We start from the raw sequence: 14,594 nt of genomic DNA, 5'->3' as shown, positions 1-14,594 counted from the left end.
GCTCGGAGAGATCTGTTTTGGCAAGATCGAGTATGACCCACTGATGTCATAAATGAAAGAATTAGGCCGCGGAAAAAGTTATGTCTCCCCTGTTTTCATTTATGACATCAGTGGGTCATACTCGACCTATGGGATCAAGAAAAATTCCGATCGTGACTTGTCCCCTAAAATAAAATTTAGCCTCTGTTTTTGTTGCTTTTGCATTTTTCACGATCTGTGTACTAGTATTGCGATTACAAAATGCATAAAAGAACCAAGAAGGAAAACAGATTTTTAACAGTCCTATATTTTTTAGGGAACGTTGGTAATATGCATCCTCGGTACTAATGTAAAGACACCATATTTTGGACATGATATCTCTCCAATGGGATCAGTTCTGTTTCTTATTTTTCTTAGAAGCCTTGAAACCGGTTCAATTCACGCCATTTAAGGTTAAATATCCAATCAGAATCATGATAACAGGTTATCGTTTGGACTCAATACACGATTTAAGTTTTAATGTATTAACTACTGCAGCGCCGATATGCGTCCAACGGAAAGCTACAGATGTCAACTGGGAATCAGATTAATTTTGATCTATTGGCTAGGTCTCTGTATGTTGAGCAAATTTTGCAAGACCTGAATTAAAACTGCTCCAAGCCTCAACTGACTCAATTGACTTCGAAAAAGGAAATTAAGGTGATTAATGACTCACGGGAAGCAAGGGAATTGAGAGTGATACTCTTTTCTGTCTTCAATGAGTTGAAAATTAAACGAAACAAGTGAAATTATTCCAAAATCTTTCATCAATATAATTCATTTCATTAAATAATATTGTAATTGAACATTATAGTCACATTGTAATCCATTAAATGCAATCCATATGGTCAAACTTAATAAGAAAAATATGTCAAAAATACATTTTACTGCTCTTGTTCGCTGTATGGTGGACTGCTTGGTGAATATGTCGGACTGGTTGGACTATAAGTTTGATTTTCTGGTGAAAGGCTCTTAATTGTTGGCGAATATGCTGGTGACGCTCTCGGTGAATATGAACTGCCTTCTGGCGAATATGTTGTTGGACTCTGTGGCGAGTAGCTCGACGGCACTTGTGATATAGCTGACGGACTGTAAATGTTGCTGCCAGAGTTTGGAGAGCTTGGTGAATACGCCGGTGAACTGAGTGAATAGTTCGGGCTTGTTGGCGAATAATTCGGTGAAGCTGTATAGTGCGGACTGCTGGTAAATGTCGATGGACTGGTCGGCGAATACGACGGTGAGGTCGGTGAATATTTCGGCGACGATGGTGAGTAGCTTGGCGATGTTGGTGAATAGGTCGGTGAACTGAAGTATTTCGGGCTACTCGGACTGATGTAAGATGGTGTTGCAGGTGTGTAATTCGGCGATGATGGAGAGTATGAAGGGGACGTCGGCGAGTATGATGGACTTGTTGGTGAATACGATGGACTAGTCGGCGAATACGATGGTGAAGTGGGTGAATAGCTGGGCGATGTTGGTGTATAGCGTGGAGAATATGATGCTCCGCCAATGTTGCCCGGATATTGTGGACTTCGCGATGGACTTGACTTCGAATAACTCGGTGACGCCGGTGAATAAACAGGACTTGCTGGTGAATAATTTTGTGGACTTGTCGGCGAGTAAGACTGCACTGGACTCGGATACGATGGACTAGTTGGTGAATATGTTGGACTGGTTGGCGAATAATTGGAGGCCAGGTCTCCACCATAGTTATTCGGAGAATAATTTGGTGACATATTCGGCGAGTACGGAGACATTGGTGGTCCGGGTGAACCGGGAGAACTTGGATGACCAGGCGACCATGCTGGTGAATATCCAGACGCATCCGACTGTGCAGAAGGTGAAAAGCTTGGACCTCCAGGAGTCATTCCACTTGCTGAAACGTAGGAAATGTAAATGTAATTGAATGTTCGAACGAAAGAACGTCGTTTTTTGAACTAACCTGGATTGTTGGGTGACCATGCAACGTGCTGTGGCGTTCCAGACATTAACCATGGTGTTCTCGAAGGACTCAGTGTCGATGGTGTCGAACCAGCGCCAAAGAACATTCCCGTTCCACTCATTAAGTCCGGTCCCATAGTGCTTTGTATTTCAATGCCGTACTTGCATTTTTCGGCGTCAAGTAAGAGATCAAAACAGCCTGAAAATGTCCATTCAAATTAATCCCAAAGTCAGTGGATGTGAGAGGATTCAGTCAGCAGCAATGTCACTTACCTGTACCCATTTTGGGTAACTGTCCCATAATGATATTTTCCGACACACCACGCATAGGATCGTTTTCAGCATGGGATGCAGCGTCCATAAGAACATCGACGGTTTCTTCGAACGAACATCTCATCAACGCACCGGTATCCTGTCTGTTAATACCGTGACGTGTGATGGCCATCAAATGACCTTTAGCAGTCATGACATCACACAGCAAGGCCAAGTGACGATAGTTTACGTACAATCCGTAGAATTGCAACACAGCGTTCATTTCCTTCTCGACTGATTTTCGTACTGCTTCGATTCCCAATACCTGCAAAAATGTTTTGATTTAAAGGAAATTGAAGGTAAAGGGGAATTGACAATCAATTTTTACCTGGAAAATTTCGCAGATATCGTTACTGAACGTTCGAACCGGATCTACGTCTCTTTCACTTAGAACTTTCATCATCGATGTTCCATCAGTTTCGAGCAACCATTCGCCAATGGCCTTAAATTCACCAGTTTCGGTGATAACAATTCGCTTCTTGCTGTCAGTCTGTGGCAAGTGCATGTACACCTTTCCAATTGCCTCAATACCTTGCAGGGTCATGTCCGACAACATATTGGCTTCGATGCATCGCAAGAACATGTCGTCCTCCATTTTATCCACCGTATCTTCCTCGTTGTCTTGGAATTTGTTGTCTTCTCCATTCATTATCCGAATGCGGAGAACCAATTTGTCAGCGTTATCATCGTTAAAGATGCAATTCAGATCGTCACCAAAACCGGCATTGATTTTTTCGGCGATCTGTTCCATGGTCAATTTCTTTTCCGTCATTCGCTTACGATCTAATTCAATACGCAACAACCACGGCGAAATTCGGGTTGGATCGAAATCAGGCATTTCGTAGTAGACGTTGACGAATTCTTGATCTTCTGCGATGACCGTTCGTTGCGGATCCGGATCGTAGTAGATAGCCGTATTAGCTGTAACCTTTCGTAGTGTTGTATGTTCAAGGCGACAGAGTACATTTTTCGCCTTTTCTGCATCACGAGCAGCACCTCCAGTCAAAAATACAGTTAGGGATGGAGCCTTGGGCTTCTTGGAGATGTTGATGATTTCCTTTAGACGTGGCACACCAAGTGTTACGTTCTTCGATGATACCCCAGCGAAATGGAAAGTATTCAGCGTCATCTGTGTGGCCGGTTCACCAAGCGATTGTGCAGCCAGAGCGCCAACCATTTCGCCAGGATTGACCTGGGCTTGTTGGAAACGTGATTCGATTTCACCGACTAACCACTCAAAAGCCTCCACGGTCAAACGAAATTCTTCAGCGACATATTTTGTGCACAACGTTGATCGCACCAAACACTGGAAGAGCAGCGTAGCGTTTTCGTTTGCTTGCTTCGACAGATGATCATTGCCGACCACGATCACACATTTTTGCAGCAGGTCTTGTACGCCTTGAATGACTTTCAACGGATTCAAATCGGTCGGAACACGTTTGTTGATATGGAAAATCTTTTGCACATTCCAAATCATACGCTGTAGATTACATGGCAAGACGACTTTCGATTCACCGCTCGGGAAAATTTGTCTTAGCGCTTCTCGATCTCTGCATAATTGTTCCCATTCACTTTCCAATGACTGAATCACTTTACTGGATTCGCTGAGATCCTTTACAACATCCTCGTTGAATATGCGTCGTAGATACCGTTCATTGGACACATCAAATCTGAATCGTTTCTCGAACGTTTTGTGCGACAATTTAATGGTGGGAAGACTCTGGAATTCGACCAACTCTCCACATAATCCGTCTTCGCCGTAACGCAACTGAATGAGTTGACCGACCGAGTTACGAATGGTACCGTCGTAGTTCACCATAACCGACTCCATAGCTTTGATTAGACGACGCTGAATGTAGCCAGTTTCAGCAGTCTTTACAGCTGTATCGATGAGACCTTCTCTTCCTCCCATAGCGTGGAAATAAAATTCAGATGGTGTCAGACCGGCCAGGTATGAATTTTCGACGAAACCTCTGGATTCGGGACCGTAATCGTCTTTGATGAAATGTGGCAATGTTCGTTTGCGGAAGCCGAACGGTATACGTTTGCCCTCAACGTTCTGTTGACCCACACAAGCGATAACCTGAGAGATGTTAATGTTGGAACCTTTGGCACCGGACACGACCATAGCCTTTAAATTGTTGTACTCAGTCAAGGACTTCTTTGCAGAACCACCAGTTTTGTCACGAGCATCGTTTAGGATTCGATTCACCTGATTCTCGAACGTCTGTCGCAATGTATTACCGGGCGTCGGTTCCAATTCCATGTTGTGCGCCTTTTGGATTACTGATATGACATCCTCTTTGGCCTTACGAATAGACTGCTGAATTTCATGGTATGTTTGCGGATCGGCAATTGTATCACCGATACCGATGCTGTGGCCTTCCAACAGAAGCCAATTGTTGATCACAGTTTGAATGTTACCATAAAAACGACCGGCAATTTCATGGCCAAGTTCCAGAAAACAAATGTGCAGCAACGAACCAGCTGAAGCACCAAGTGTCTTTTTGCATAAAATGCCCATTATGAGTTCACTATGTTCAACCATAACTTTTGTATCACCCGGTGAAATCCATTTGTAAGGTCCATCATCTTCTTCGTCAGGATGCGTGGAATGTGTTCGAATGACATTCACATTGCCTGGTATGATTAATGTGAAAATTTGCTTTCCAGTCCACAACGGTTTCGGTTTCAAAATACAAGGCTGTGGCATTTTACCATCCCAGGTCGGCAAAAACATTAGAATGTTCATCACTTGCTCTTTATCAATGAATACGTCACGTTTGGTCATCTTTCGTACAGCAGTCAAAGTATCCTGTACGATACCCATGACGGGTTTATTCGCTTGAGGTGTAATGATTTGGCGAGGCGTTATGTGGATGTTTTCAACTTCGGCTCGAGTTTCCATTGATTGCGGTACGTGTAAGTTCATCTCATCGCCATCGAAATCGGCATTGTACGGCGATGTACAACTCAAGTTCATTCGAAATGTTGACCACGGCAACACTTTCACTCTGTGCCCCATCATACTCATCTTGTGCAATGTCGGCTGACGATTGAATATAACCAAATCGTCGTCACGTAAGTGTCGTTCGACTTTGTAGCCCCATTGAAGATGCAGGTCACTCGGTTTCGGATGGAAACGCAGATCGATACGTTCGCCATTGTCACGAACAATGTACTTAGCGCCCGGATATTGTGAATGGCCACGTTTCACCAACTCTTGCATTCTGTCGATGTTGAATGGCGTTACCAATTCCGGAAACGTTAGATTCTGTGCAATCGATCTGGGCACGCCGACTTGGTCGATACGTAAATTTGGATCCGGGGTGATGACAGTACGGGCGGAAAAATCGACACGCTTTCCCATCAAATTACCACGAATTCGGCCTTCTTTTCCCTTGAGACGTGCTTTGACCGCTTTCAACGGTTTACCAGACTTTTGCGTAGCTCTGGGCATACCGGGAATGTCGTTGTCGACAAACGTAGCTACGTGGAACTGCAACATTTTTATGTTCTCTGAAATTACATGAGCAGCTGCACCAATCGATTCGTTTTTCTTCAATTCGTTGTTTGCTTTGATGATGTCAGCTAATTTGTGAGTTAAATCGTCTTGATTCTTTGCCGCGCCAAACATAACGACAGCTGGTCTTACAGACAATGGAGGTACTGGAAAGCAACACAAACAAAATGAAAATTGGAAAAACGAAAATTTCAAAATGGAAAAGTACCTGGCATCACTGTGACAATCATCCAGTCAGGTCGTGCAAATTTCGGATCCATACCCAAAATGAAACACTCTTCGTCAGTTATGTGCTTAAAGATTTCCCAGCATCGTTCAGCTGTGACTGGCAATTTTTTCTCTTGCGAATTTTCATTCACTGTCTTCCATTCTGCCATCAATTCCAAACCGCTTCGCTTAATCGACGGCTGATAGTGACCGCAACCACCATGTCCAGCTTTCTTGTTTGGATCCAACTGTGCATCTTTTGTCAGATCCATGTCCTCACCGCCTTCGCACACTTTTTTACCTTTGCACAAGTCGTACACATACGTCAAACGTTTTCTCGGCTGTCCCTTCGTCTTGATAATGATTTCTTTGATCTTCGGATTGGTTGGACTGACCAGCATTTTGGAACAGTAAAAACAAACGCAACGCAAAATTTTCATAGTTTTGGTGAGGAAACCGATGTGATAGACCGGTTTACACAGATCAATGTGACCAAAATGTCCAGGGCACTCTGTCATATTTCCGGCACACGTCTGACAACGTGAATTTCGGTCAATTACACCCTGTCGGGGATCCATTAAGCCACCTAGTTTAGGGCGTCCACCTTCCATCGTCTCGGGAAACTGAATACCTCCTTCGGTCACGGACATTCGACGCTAAATTTTTGAGTGTTAAAAAATGTGTGAAATGAATGCAATTTGTACTTACAATTTCGTCGGGTGCCAGGATGCCGAATTGTACTCGTTTCACCGTTCGAATCGGTGCTTTTGAGTCCGATGTCGCCATTTCAAGATTTTTGTTTAATTATCAGCGATTGCGATGTACGTCAAAATTCAGACACTAATCGAGGCTGCACCATCACCCAAAGAAGAAGACTTTGGCGTGAGGAAAATCAACAGTTTCCGAGTTCTACAACAACAAAGCTAAGTTAAATTTGAATTACTTCGTTGTCCGATGGCTTCACTTACAGTTTGAATTTGTTCACTTGTATTTTATCTATGTTTTTGACCGTAAAAAACTTAATTTATTGCAGCAGCGTGAAGCAACAAATCTGTCTATAACAAATTTCACTTATAACAATGGCGGCACGTACGTTTCGGCGAAGTGTTACGAAATGTGCGTCGCAACAACTATGGAGTGTGAGGTGCTAAAACCAAAATGGTGACCAAGGTTGCCAAGGTTTGAAAACTTTGAAAATGACACAGCTGATGGAATGTGAACCGTTTGATTTGTCACTTCTCGAGATATGTAAATCTATTGTCAAATTTGTTGTTTTAAAAATTAAATAAATATTTTATGAGACGTTGGACTTGGAAGCAAAGTATTGTCACTGCACACCACGTCACCACAGAGTATCGAAATTTTGTCAACAGAGTATCGAAAAACTTGTCAGAACTCCAATATTCTGAAAGAAACAAGACATACCGAGTTCTTTGAGACCGGGGCTGAATCAATTGAATTACTAGAAACTCCTTTATTGATTCCACTGGTGAACTTTTAATTTATTTATAAAATAAAATTAAAACAAATTTTACCTGCTAAGTTTGTATGTGTTTCAGGATTTGAAACTTTGATGGCTTTGATGTCACAGCTTTCTTGATCAACTCAGAAAGAAGAGTGCTAACCTATTCGTTCAGAACCTTGTGTATATCCCTATTATGATAATGATCAAAATTCACGCCGTAAGTGTGCCTAAAATTTGAATTTTAAGTGAACGATTCGATGAAAATGTGAACCGAAAAATAAGGCTAGTACACAGATCGTGAAAAATGCATGAAAAATGGACCCATGCAAAATATGTTATCTGTCAAATATTTTGCAAGCTCGGTGTAAACCTGATGTTTACACTGTGCTTGCAAAATATTTGTCATTTGGCTCATACATTTTATGTCATATTTTGCAAGCATTTTGCAACGGTCGATTTTGCATGCATTTTTCACGAACTGTGTTCCTATCTGTACATTTCAACGCTTCGCTTGTATGAAAATGACGCTTCGTTAGAAAGACCTCAGCACTTTCAATTTTGAATTTCGACCGCACATACGGCGTGAATTGCGTATACCTACACCAATGAACGTCAACACAAGGTATGGTCGAATGTCAAACTTTGTATGGAGCGGAGGACATAGCGATTGCATATTAAAACAAGGCATCAGAACAGTCGGAGCGTTTGCTGCGACTTAGCCCCGTACGACCCGTAATCCTATTTCGTCCGTAACCATAATACGTCCGTAGCCGTAATACGCCCGGAACCCTAATACGTCTACAACCCTCTAATGCGTCTGTTACCAAAATGCAAGTCAAGTTGGGCATGGTCAAATTTACTGAAAGTGTTCATTTTTAAAATTGCACATAGCGCAATGGGGGACTGAAGTTTCAATAATTTCGATAGACAACATTATTCTAAGCAACAAATTATTCAAAACTATCGCAAAATTATAAACATTTATATTTTTAATTAATTGTTTTCTGATTTTCAAGGATCAGTCAAACATAAAAAAGACTATACGTCTCTATATGCCTCTCTTTTCTTCTCATGTCATTTTTTCTTAATTCTCTCACGAAAAAGGTTTGCTTTTAGGTTGAATTTGGGTCGTAGCCGTAATTCAAATATGAATTAAAAGTACAAAACTTGAAAATTCTGTAATAGTGTAGAACAATTTTTTGTTTACAATAACATTCTTAATTAAAATACAAAAAATGTCAAAAGTTCAATGTCCCATTACGAAAGCCCGTACGAAGTACCTCTCAAACAAAACCAACAATTTACGACATTATTTTAGAAACCCAACATTTTTTGCCAACTTTCTATTAGGTATTCAATTATCTCTCAAATGAAACAAAAACTAGCAAAATCGGATGAGATTTACTCGATTTATGTGCAAAAAACACTTAGGGCCGAGTAGCGGCCTTAGTCCAAGGGCCCAAATTTGAAACTTTTTTCGCCACGTTCTTTTCGGTATTCAATTACCTTCCATAAAAAACTAAGTCTAGCAAAATCGGATGAGATTTACTCGATTTATGTGCAAAAAACCCTTAGGGCCGAGTAGCGGCCTTAGTCCAAGGGCCCAAATTTGAAACTTTTTTTGTCATCATTCTATTCGACATTCAATTATCTCTCAAATGAAACAAAAACTAGCAAAATCGGATGAGATTTACTCCTCGATTTATGTGCAAAAAACACGTAGGGCCGAGTAGCGGCCTTAGTCCAAGGGCCCAAATTTGAAACTTTTTTTGTCATCATTCCATTCGGCATTCAATTATCTCTCAAAAGAAACAAAAACTAGCAAAATCGGATGAGATTTACTCGAATGTGCAAAAAACACTTAGGGCCGAGTAACGACCTTTGAGCCCTCCCAACAAGCCCGCGTTGCATCTTACCCAAAAACGATGTTCAGCAACTTTGTTCTACTCGTCAATACCTTTTATTTGATACATCACCAGCATCTATTGCGTGCGTATTTCGGTAGATATCGTCGAAAGACTGAAAAACATCTATAGGGCCCTGGGCCCTAGCTCTGGAAGGGCCGACCCTACCATGCCCATTTTCGAACTTGACCTTACTTTTGTCGATACCAATCGGGGAAAAAAAGAATTTTGAAAAAAGGTTGTGATTTGCTCAAGCTAGAGGGGTCACAGACGGACGGACGGACGGACGGACGGACGGATATTTTTTTTATTGCGGATTCGTCATCTATGAACATAACCAAATGCTTTGCCCTTACTGTCTGCTTCCAATTCGACGTGTTACAAACGGCATATTAATCTTATAAGCCCCCAGTACTTCGTACGGGGCTAAAAACTCACCTATGAGAGGTGAGTTTGTTTACCAGACCATACCTGGTTTATACTTTCATTGACCTACACAGCAATTGTATGCTTGTGTTGAATTGGTTTGCCTTACAGATGAATCAATGGAAATAAAATGACAACGGCTCGCTGCACTTTACCTACTCAACAAAAAGTACTACATGAGCGAGCGAGCTGTCAAGTAAACAAAGCAAAAATTGAGTACTTTTTTGATAAGTGGAAATCAAGCCTTATTTTGCCTAGCGGGAATCTATCCTGAGTCGTCTGAATGATATTTCCTTCTCGCTAATCATAACAGTAAAAATATTTTTCATAATACTACTGCTCATAGCTCTATCTGTTGCCGGCCGTTCGCAAAACACATCGACGCACAAACCATAAAAATGACATTTTGCGGCGGGCGAAGTTTTTTTTAATGTGCATTTGATGACAACTTTCAGAATTCGTGTTTTTAGCGGCTTGTCTACATTTAATTTCATGTTTTAAGCTAATAATGAGCTTGACTTTTTAAACATTTTTTTACAAATTGAACAAGTTCAGTATTTATTAAAGCGGTAAGAATCGAAGTTGAAGTGTTCGGGTGCTTAGTTACTCGCAATTTCCGATTAGATTTCAAAAATGTATTGATTAGTTTTCGGTTGTCACTTTTTGATGCCGACTGTGAATCTCATCAAGCAGAGTTTATAAACATCTGTCTATTGTGCGATTACAGACTAATTTCCTTTCATGCTAATTCATTTAGGAGCTAACCGGCTTTCCAAACAATCAACAACATGGCTACAATTTACTCAGTAACTGTGTGTGATCTTGTTGATGAAACCGACTCCAACAAGCCGGAAAAATTATGCACATTTCATTGCTCAACCATAGAATCCGGCATAATGAGCTGTAAAGTTGTCGAAGGTAATTCGGAGCGCACATCTACGACATTCCTTGTGAAACTGAATATTTTTCGTGTATCGTTTAGGGTCGGAAGGCGATGAAATTGATGAAAAGGCGCTATACACGTTCGATTTAACAGCTGACACAGACTGTGCAGGTAATTGAATACTGGCTGCCCCCTATTTGCCTTCTATTTATTTTTGAACATTCGCTGAACCATGTTTCCCTTCATTCACGAGAAGGCTTAGGTGACAGGGCTGTTATCATTGATGCGCAGAAGGTGAACATCGCCGTGAAATTTCAAAGTATCAACGGTAAGTGGCATGATTAGATATTACAGCCGTGAGTACAAAATGCTTTCTCGAAATTTAATCTATTCGCACTGGTCTCGACGCCGCAGATAGATCAATTTGTACTCACGATTGTCGTATGTGCAGAAATTTCAAGTGAATCTCGTTCCAGATGTCCGACAATTTCGAAACAACGTCTCCACCCTTCGCGGAAATTTATCTGTTACGTCCGTATTCTCGAATCGAACCGAAGAAACGTCGGCTTCGCAATACTTCCAATTTTATGGTTACCTCAGTCAACAGCAAAACATGATGCAGGACTATGTTCGAACCAGCACGTATCAGAAAGCCATTCACAGTAACAAAAGCGACTTTGAAAATAAGGTACGTGCAAGGCAACCGCATTTATTCAAGTGTCTACTATAAGATACTATCGCTTGCGTCTCTCGTTAATACGTGATGGTTAAACAACGATCCGTTTTAGGTTTGTCTTGACGTTGGTGCCGGATCGGGTATCTTGAGTTTTTTCGCTTCGGATGCTGGAGCTGCAAAAGTCTACGCTGTGGAAGCTAGTAACATGGCCGAGCACGCTATTAAGTTAATCGAAACGAATAAGAGAGGAAACGTTATCCAGGTAAATTTTCGATTTGCTTATGCAAGACTTCACGCGTTGGCTATATCTACACGAATTATTGCAGGTGATCGCTGGAAAAATTGAAGAGATTGAACTACCCGAAAAAGTCGATATTATCATCTCAGAACCAATGGGTAAGTTGTTGTCAAAATAGGAAATTCAACCGATTCGAACCTGATTTCAACACCACATCCATCCATCGACAGGATACATGCTGTACAACGAACGAATGTTGGAAACATATTTGCATGCTAAGAAGTGGTTAAAACCCGGTGGTAAAATGTTCCCATCCCGAGCCGATTTGCACGTTGCTCCGTTTCATGACGAAGCGCTCTACATCGAACAGTACAACAAAGCGAATTTCTGGTGTCATAATTCGTTCCACGGTGTCGATTTGAGTACCATGCGAACTGCAGCAATGAAGGAATACTTTCGCCAGCCAATTGTTGACACATTCGACATACGTTGCTGTATGAGCAAATCCGTTCGACATATTTGCAACTTTTTAGAAGCCAACGAAACAGATTTACACAAAATCGGTGAGTTATTTCGCTCTGAATGAACTCTGCAGGATTAGGATGTAGTTCGCATGAAATTTTACTCAGACTTAGAGTGCGTAGAATGTGGTAGTCGTCACTGTAACACCGAATTCTGTTATCTAGACATTCCACTGGAATTTCACATCCTGGAGACTGGCACGTGTCACGGTCTAGCCTTTTGGTTTGATGTTGAATTCAATGGAACCGATCAGCAAGTTTGGCTGTCAACAGCACCGACAGAACCCCTAACGCACTGGTACCAAGTTCGATGTCTGTTAATGAATCCGATTTTCGTGAAACAGGGCCAACTCGTCGGTGGTCACGTCACCTTAGTTGCTAATAAAAGGTACGCCAATTGAATTGTTCACATATCGGTAGTTTACAACATCTTTCTATCGCAGGCAAAGCTACGATGTCACAATGGAGATTCACATCGAAGGCACGTCGATTTCGTCAACCAATACGATGGATCTGAAGAATCCGTACTTCCGCTATTCTGGTGGTCCAATTGTTTCGGCCCCCGCGCAGACTAATACTTCACCGAATGACAATAACTACTGGGGGCAGGTCGATGTGCAACCATTAGGTATGTTAATCAAATGAAGTAAAATTGCGAACGTGGGACTCAAATTTTTTATTTCAGTTGTCAATGGCATGGGTGATGTTCAAATGGATTTATCGCAAACTATAACCAACACCAGTCTTTTGGGAATCTGTAAGGCAAAAGTGTTTTTGGAATTTCGACCACCAGAATCCGATTGACAAATTCGTTTCCCTTTTCAGCTGATCAACCCAACATTCATCCCGGTTGTATTTCGAGTACTGGCCGAAATGGACGCCAAAGTGCGATTCCAACACTGACAACTAATATCCAAGGCAACATTGCTGGACTGGCAACGACACCACTCACCGGAATAAATTTGACGAACTCCAACATCGGCGTTTCGAACATATTATTACCGCAAACATCGACACAGAATCAGGCAGCTCAACAATTGATCGGAGGCGCTATCTCGCCTTCACTATTTGTGACGACGCCGCTTACGAGTAACAATCTAGGGCATCATCAAGTAATTTTAAATAATATCCAGACTCAGATGCCGATACAGCCGGTAAGAGCAATGTTATAATTGAGAGACCGTCGAGACAGTGGAATTGAAAGATTTTTTTTTATCTTGCAGCAATTCGGACACGATCTGTCGTTGTGGCAGCATCAATGAATGTATCCATTCGTCGTACTTACATCACATGTTTCACACATATTTAAATGTCAAAAATGCTCTTCTTTTCTCGGTCCTATTTTTGTGAGGAATCAACGTTTTTTGTCACGTTCAGTGTTACACTAATTATAAAACATTTAACGCCAGGATTTGTACGTGCTATAGTTTCCGACAATATACGACAATTTTAGAGATAAAACTTCGTTTTATTTGCCTCTTAATTCGAATGCATCGGATAAATTCGAAATTTCAGAGTTTTTGAACGCCGCTTCGTAATTTACTGACGAATGCCTGGCTCTCAAGACTCATATAAGGTGGGTAATACTTATTCCGGAGTTAAAGACGGATGAGTGTGTCGAAGGTCACTGTTTGGAACGTATGTCATGTTGCACAACGTTATACGTATATCCCAGGCTGCCGAGAAGAACGAAATTTTTGTTGGAAAGTTTACCAATTCTCCTACTTCCTTTGTTTAAAGTATTGCATAGAGAACGTTACAAAACCCGTTACTTTTTAGCCCCGTACGAAGTACAAGGGGCTAATAGGATTACGATGCCGTGTGTAATTGATGGAATTCGAAGCAGACGGTAAGGGCAAAGTGTTTGCCTATGTTCATAGATAACGAATCCGCAATAAAAATTTTGTCCGTCCGTCCGTCCGTCCGTCCGTCTGTCCGTCTGTCCGTCTGTCCGTCCGTCTGTCACGTCGATATCTTGAGTAAATCAAATCCGATTTCAAAAAAAAAAATTCCCTGAAAGATAGTCGAAATAGTGAGGCTAAGTTCGAAGATGGGCGATTTTGGGTCGACCTCTCCCGAGCTGGGGCCCCATAAGTGATTTAACGTTTTCCGAAGATATCTGCGGCCATTCAAAGGCTACACATGTAAGTGATACGTCAAATAAAAGGTATTTACAATACCGATCGACAAAAAAAAGTTTATGGAAATCGGATGATCGACTCGTTAGTTAGACCGCTCGGTGTGCTTGTAGGTTGGCCAAATTTGAACGGATTTAGATGGATTTTGCTTTATTAGATAGGTATTGACCGTACCAATCAGGGAAAAAAAGTTCATGGAATTCGGTTTACCGGAGCGTGAGCTAGGTCTCTTGGAGTGAGCTTATATGTGGCTACTCGGCCGTACAGTGAACGTGGTGTTTTTTGTTAATATCTCGAGTAAACTTTGACCGAATTTCATGAATTTTTTTTTGTTTGAAAGGT

General features: G+C 41.6%; 2 protein-coding genes across 2 annotated transcripts; one reads left to right on the top strand and one right to left on the bottom strand.

Moving 5' to 3' along the window:
• Positions 1-762: 762 nt before the first annotated feature.
• Positions 763-7,116, bottom strand: LOC119071688 (DNA-directed RNA polymerase II subunit RPB1). The gene is made up of 7 exons (XM_037176675.1): positions 6,970-7,116; positions 6,710-6,910; positions 6,003-6,657; positions 2,600-5,940; positions 2,233-2,536; positions 1,961-2,158; positions 763-1,894 (listed from the first exon to the last, which is right to left on the bottom strand). The coding sequence occupies exons 2-7, from the start codon at positions 6,785-6,787 to the stop codon at positions 903-905; spliced, it is 5,568 nt and encodes a 1,855-aa protein (XP_037032570.1). The 5' UTR covers positions 6,788-6,910; positions 6,970-7,116; the 3' UTR covers positions 763-902.
• Positions 7,117-10,181: 3,065 nt separating this feature from the next.
• LOC119071686 (histone-arginine methyltransferase CARMER-like) lies at positions 10,182-13,575 on the top strand. The gene is made up of 13 exons (XM_037176674.1): positions 10,182-10,365; positions 10,554-10,714; positions 10,779-10,850; positions 10,936-11,007; positions 11,156-11,367; positions 11,468-11,617; positions 11,682-11,751; positions 11,824-12,156; positions 12,280-12,502; positions 12,558-12,742; positions 12,800-12,871; positions 12,940-13,268; positions 13,338-13,575. The coding sequence occupies exons 2-13, from the start codon at positions 10,585-10,587 to the stop codon at positions 13,374-13,376; spliced, it is 1,887 nt and encodes a 628-aa protein (XP_037032569.1). The 5' UTR covers positions 10,182-10,365; positions 10,554-10,584; the 3' UTR covers positions 13,377-13,575.
• The last annotated feature ends 1,019 nt before the right edge of the window (positions 13,576-14,594 follow it).

The sequence above is a fragment of the Bradysia coprophila genome, assembly GCF_014529535.1.
Source record: "Bradysia coprophila strain Holo2 chromosome IV unlocalized genomic scaffold, BU_Bcop_v1 contig_5, whole genome shotgun sequence".
In the NCBI taxonomy this organism is placed as follows: domain Eukaryota; kingdom Metazoa; phylum Arthropoda; class Insecta; order Diptera; family Sciaridae; genus Bradysia; species Bradysia coprophila.
Note: the sequence above shows the minus strand (reverse complement) of the source record. Positions and strands in the feature narration are given on the sequence as shown.

What these genes read in the sequence shown, in the direction of transcription:
- LOC119071688 (XM_037176675.1), bottom strand. Translation starts at nt 6,787, where the DNA reads ATGGCGACATCGGACTCAAAAGCACCGATTCGAACGGTGAAACGAGTA. An exon ending in TCCTGGCACCCGACGAAATT is followed by an intron (nt 6,658 to 6,709) that starts GTAAGTACAAAT and finishes TCAAAAATTTAG; the next exon opens with CGTCGAATGTCCGTGACCGA. An exon ending in GATTGTCACAGTGATGCCAG is followed by an intron (nt 5,941 to 6,002) that starts GTACTTTTCCAT and finishes GTTGCTTTCCAG; the next exon opens with TACCTCCATTGTCTGTAAGA.
- LOC119071686 (XM_037176674.1), top strand. Translation starts at nt 10,585, where the DNA reads ATGGCTACAATTTACTCAGTAACTGTGTGTGATCTTGTTGATGAAACC. An exon ending in GAGCTGTAAAGTTGTCGAAG is followed by an intron (nt 10,715 to 10,778) that starts GTAATTCGGAGC and finishes TGTATCGTTTAG; the next exon opens with GGTCGGAAGGCGATGAAATT. An exon ending in AAAGCGACTTTGAAAATAAG is followed by an intron (nt 11,368 to 11,467) that starts GTACGTGCAAGG and finishes GATCCGTTTTAG; the next exon opens with GTTTGTCTTGACGTTGGTGC.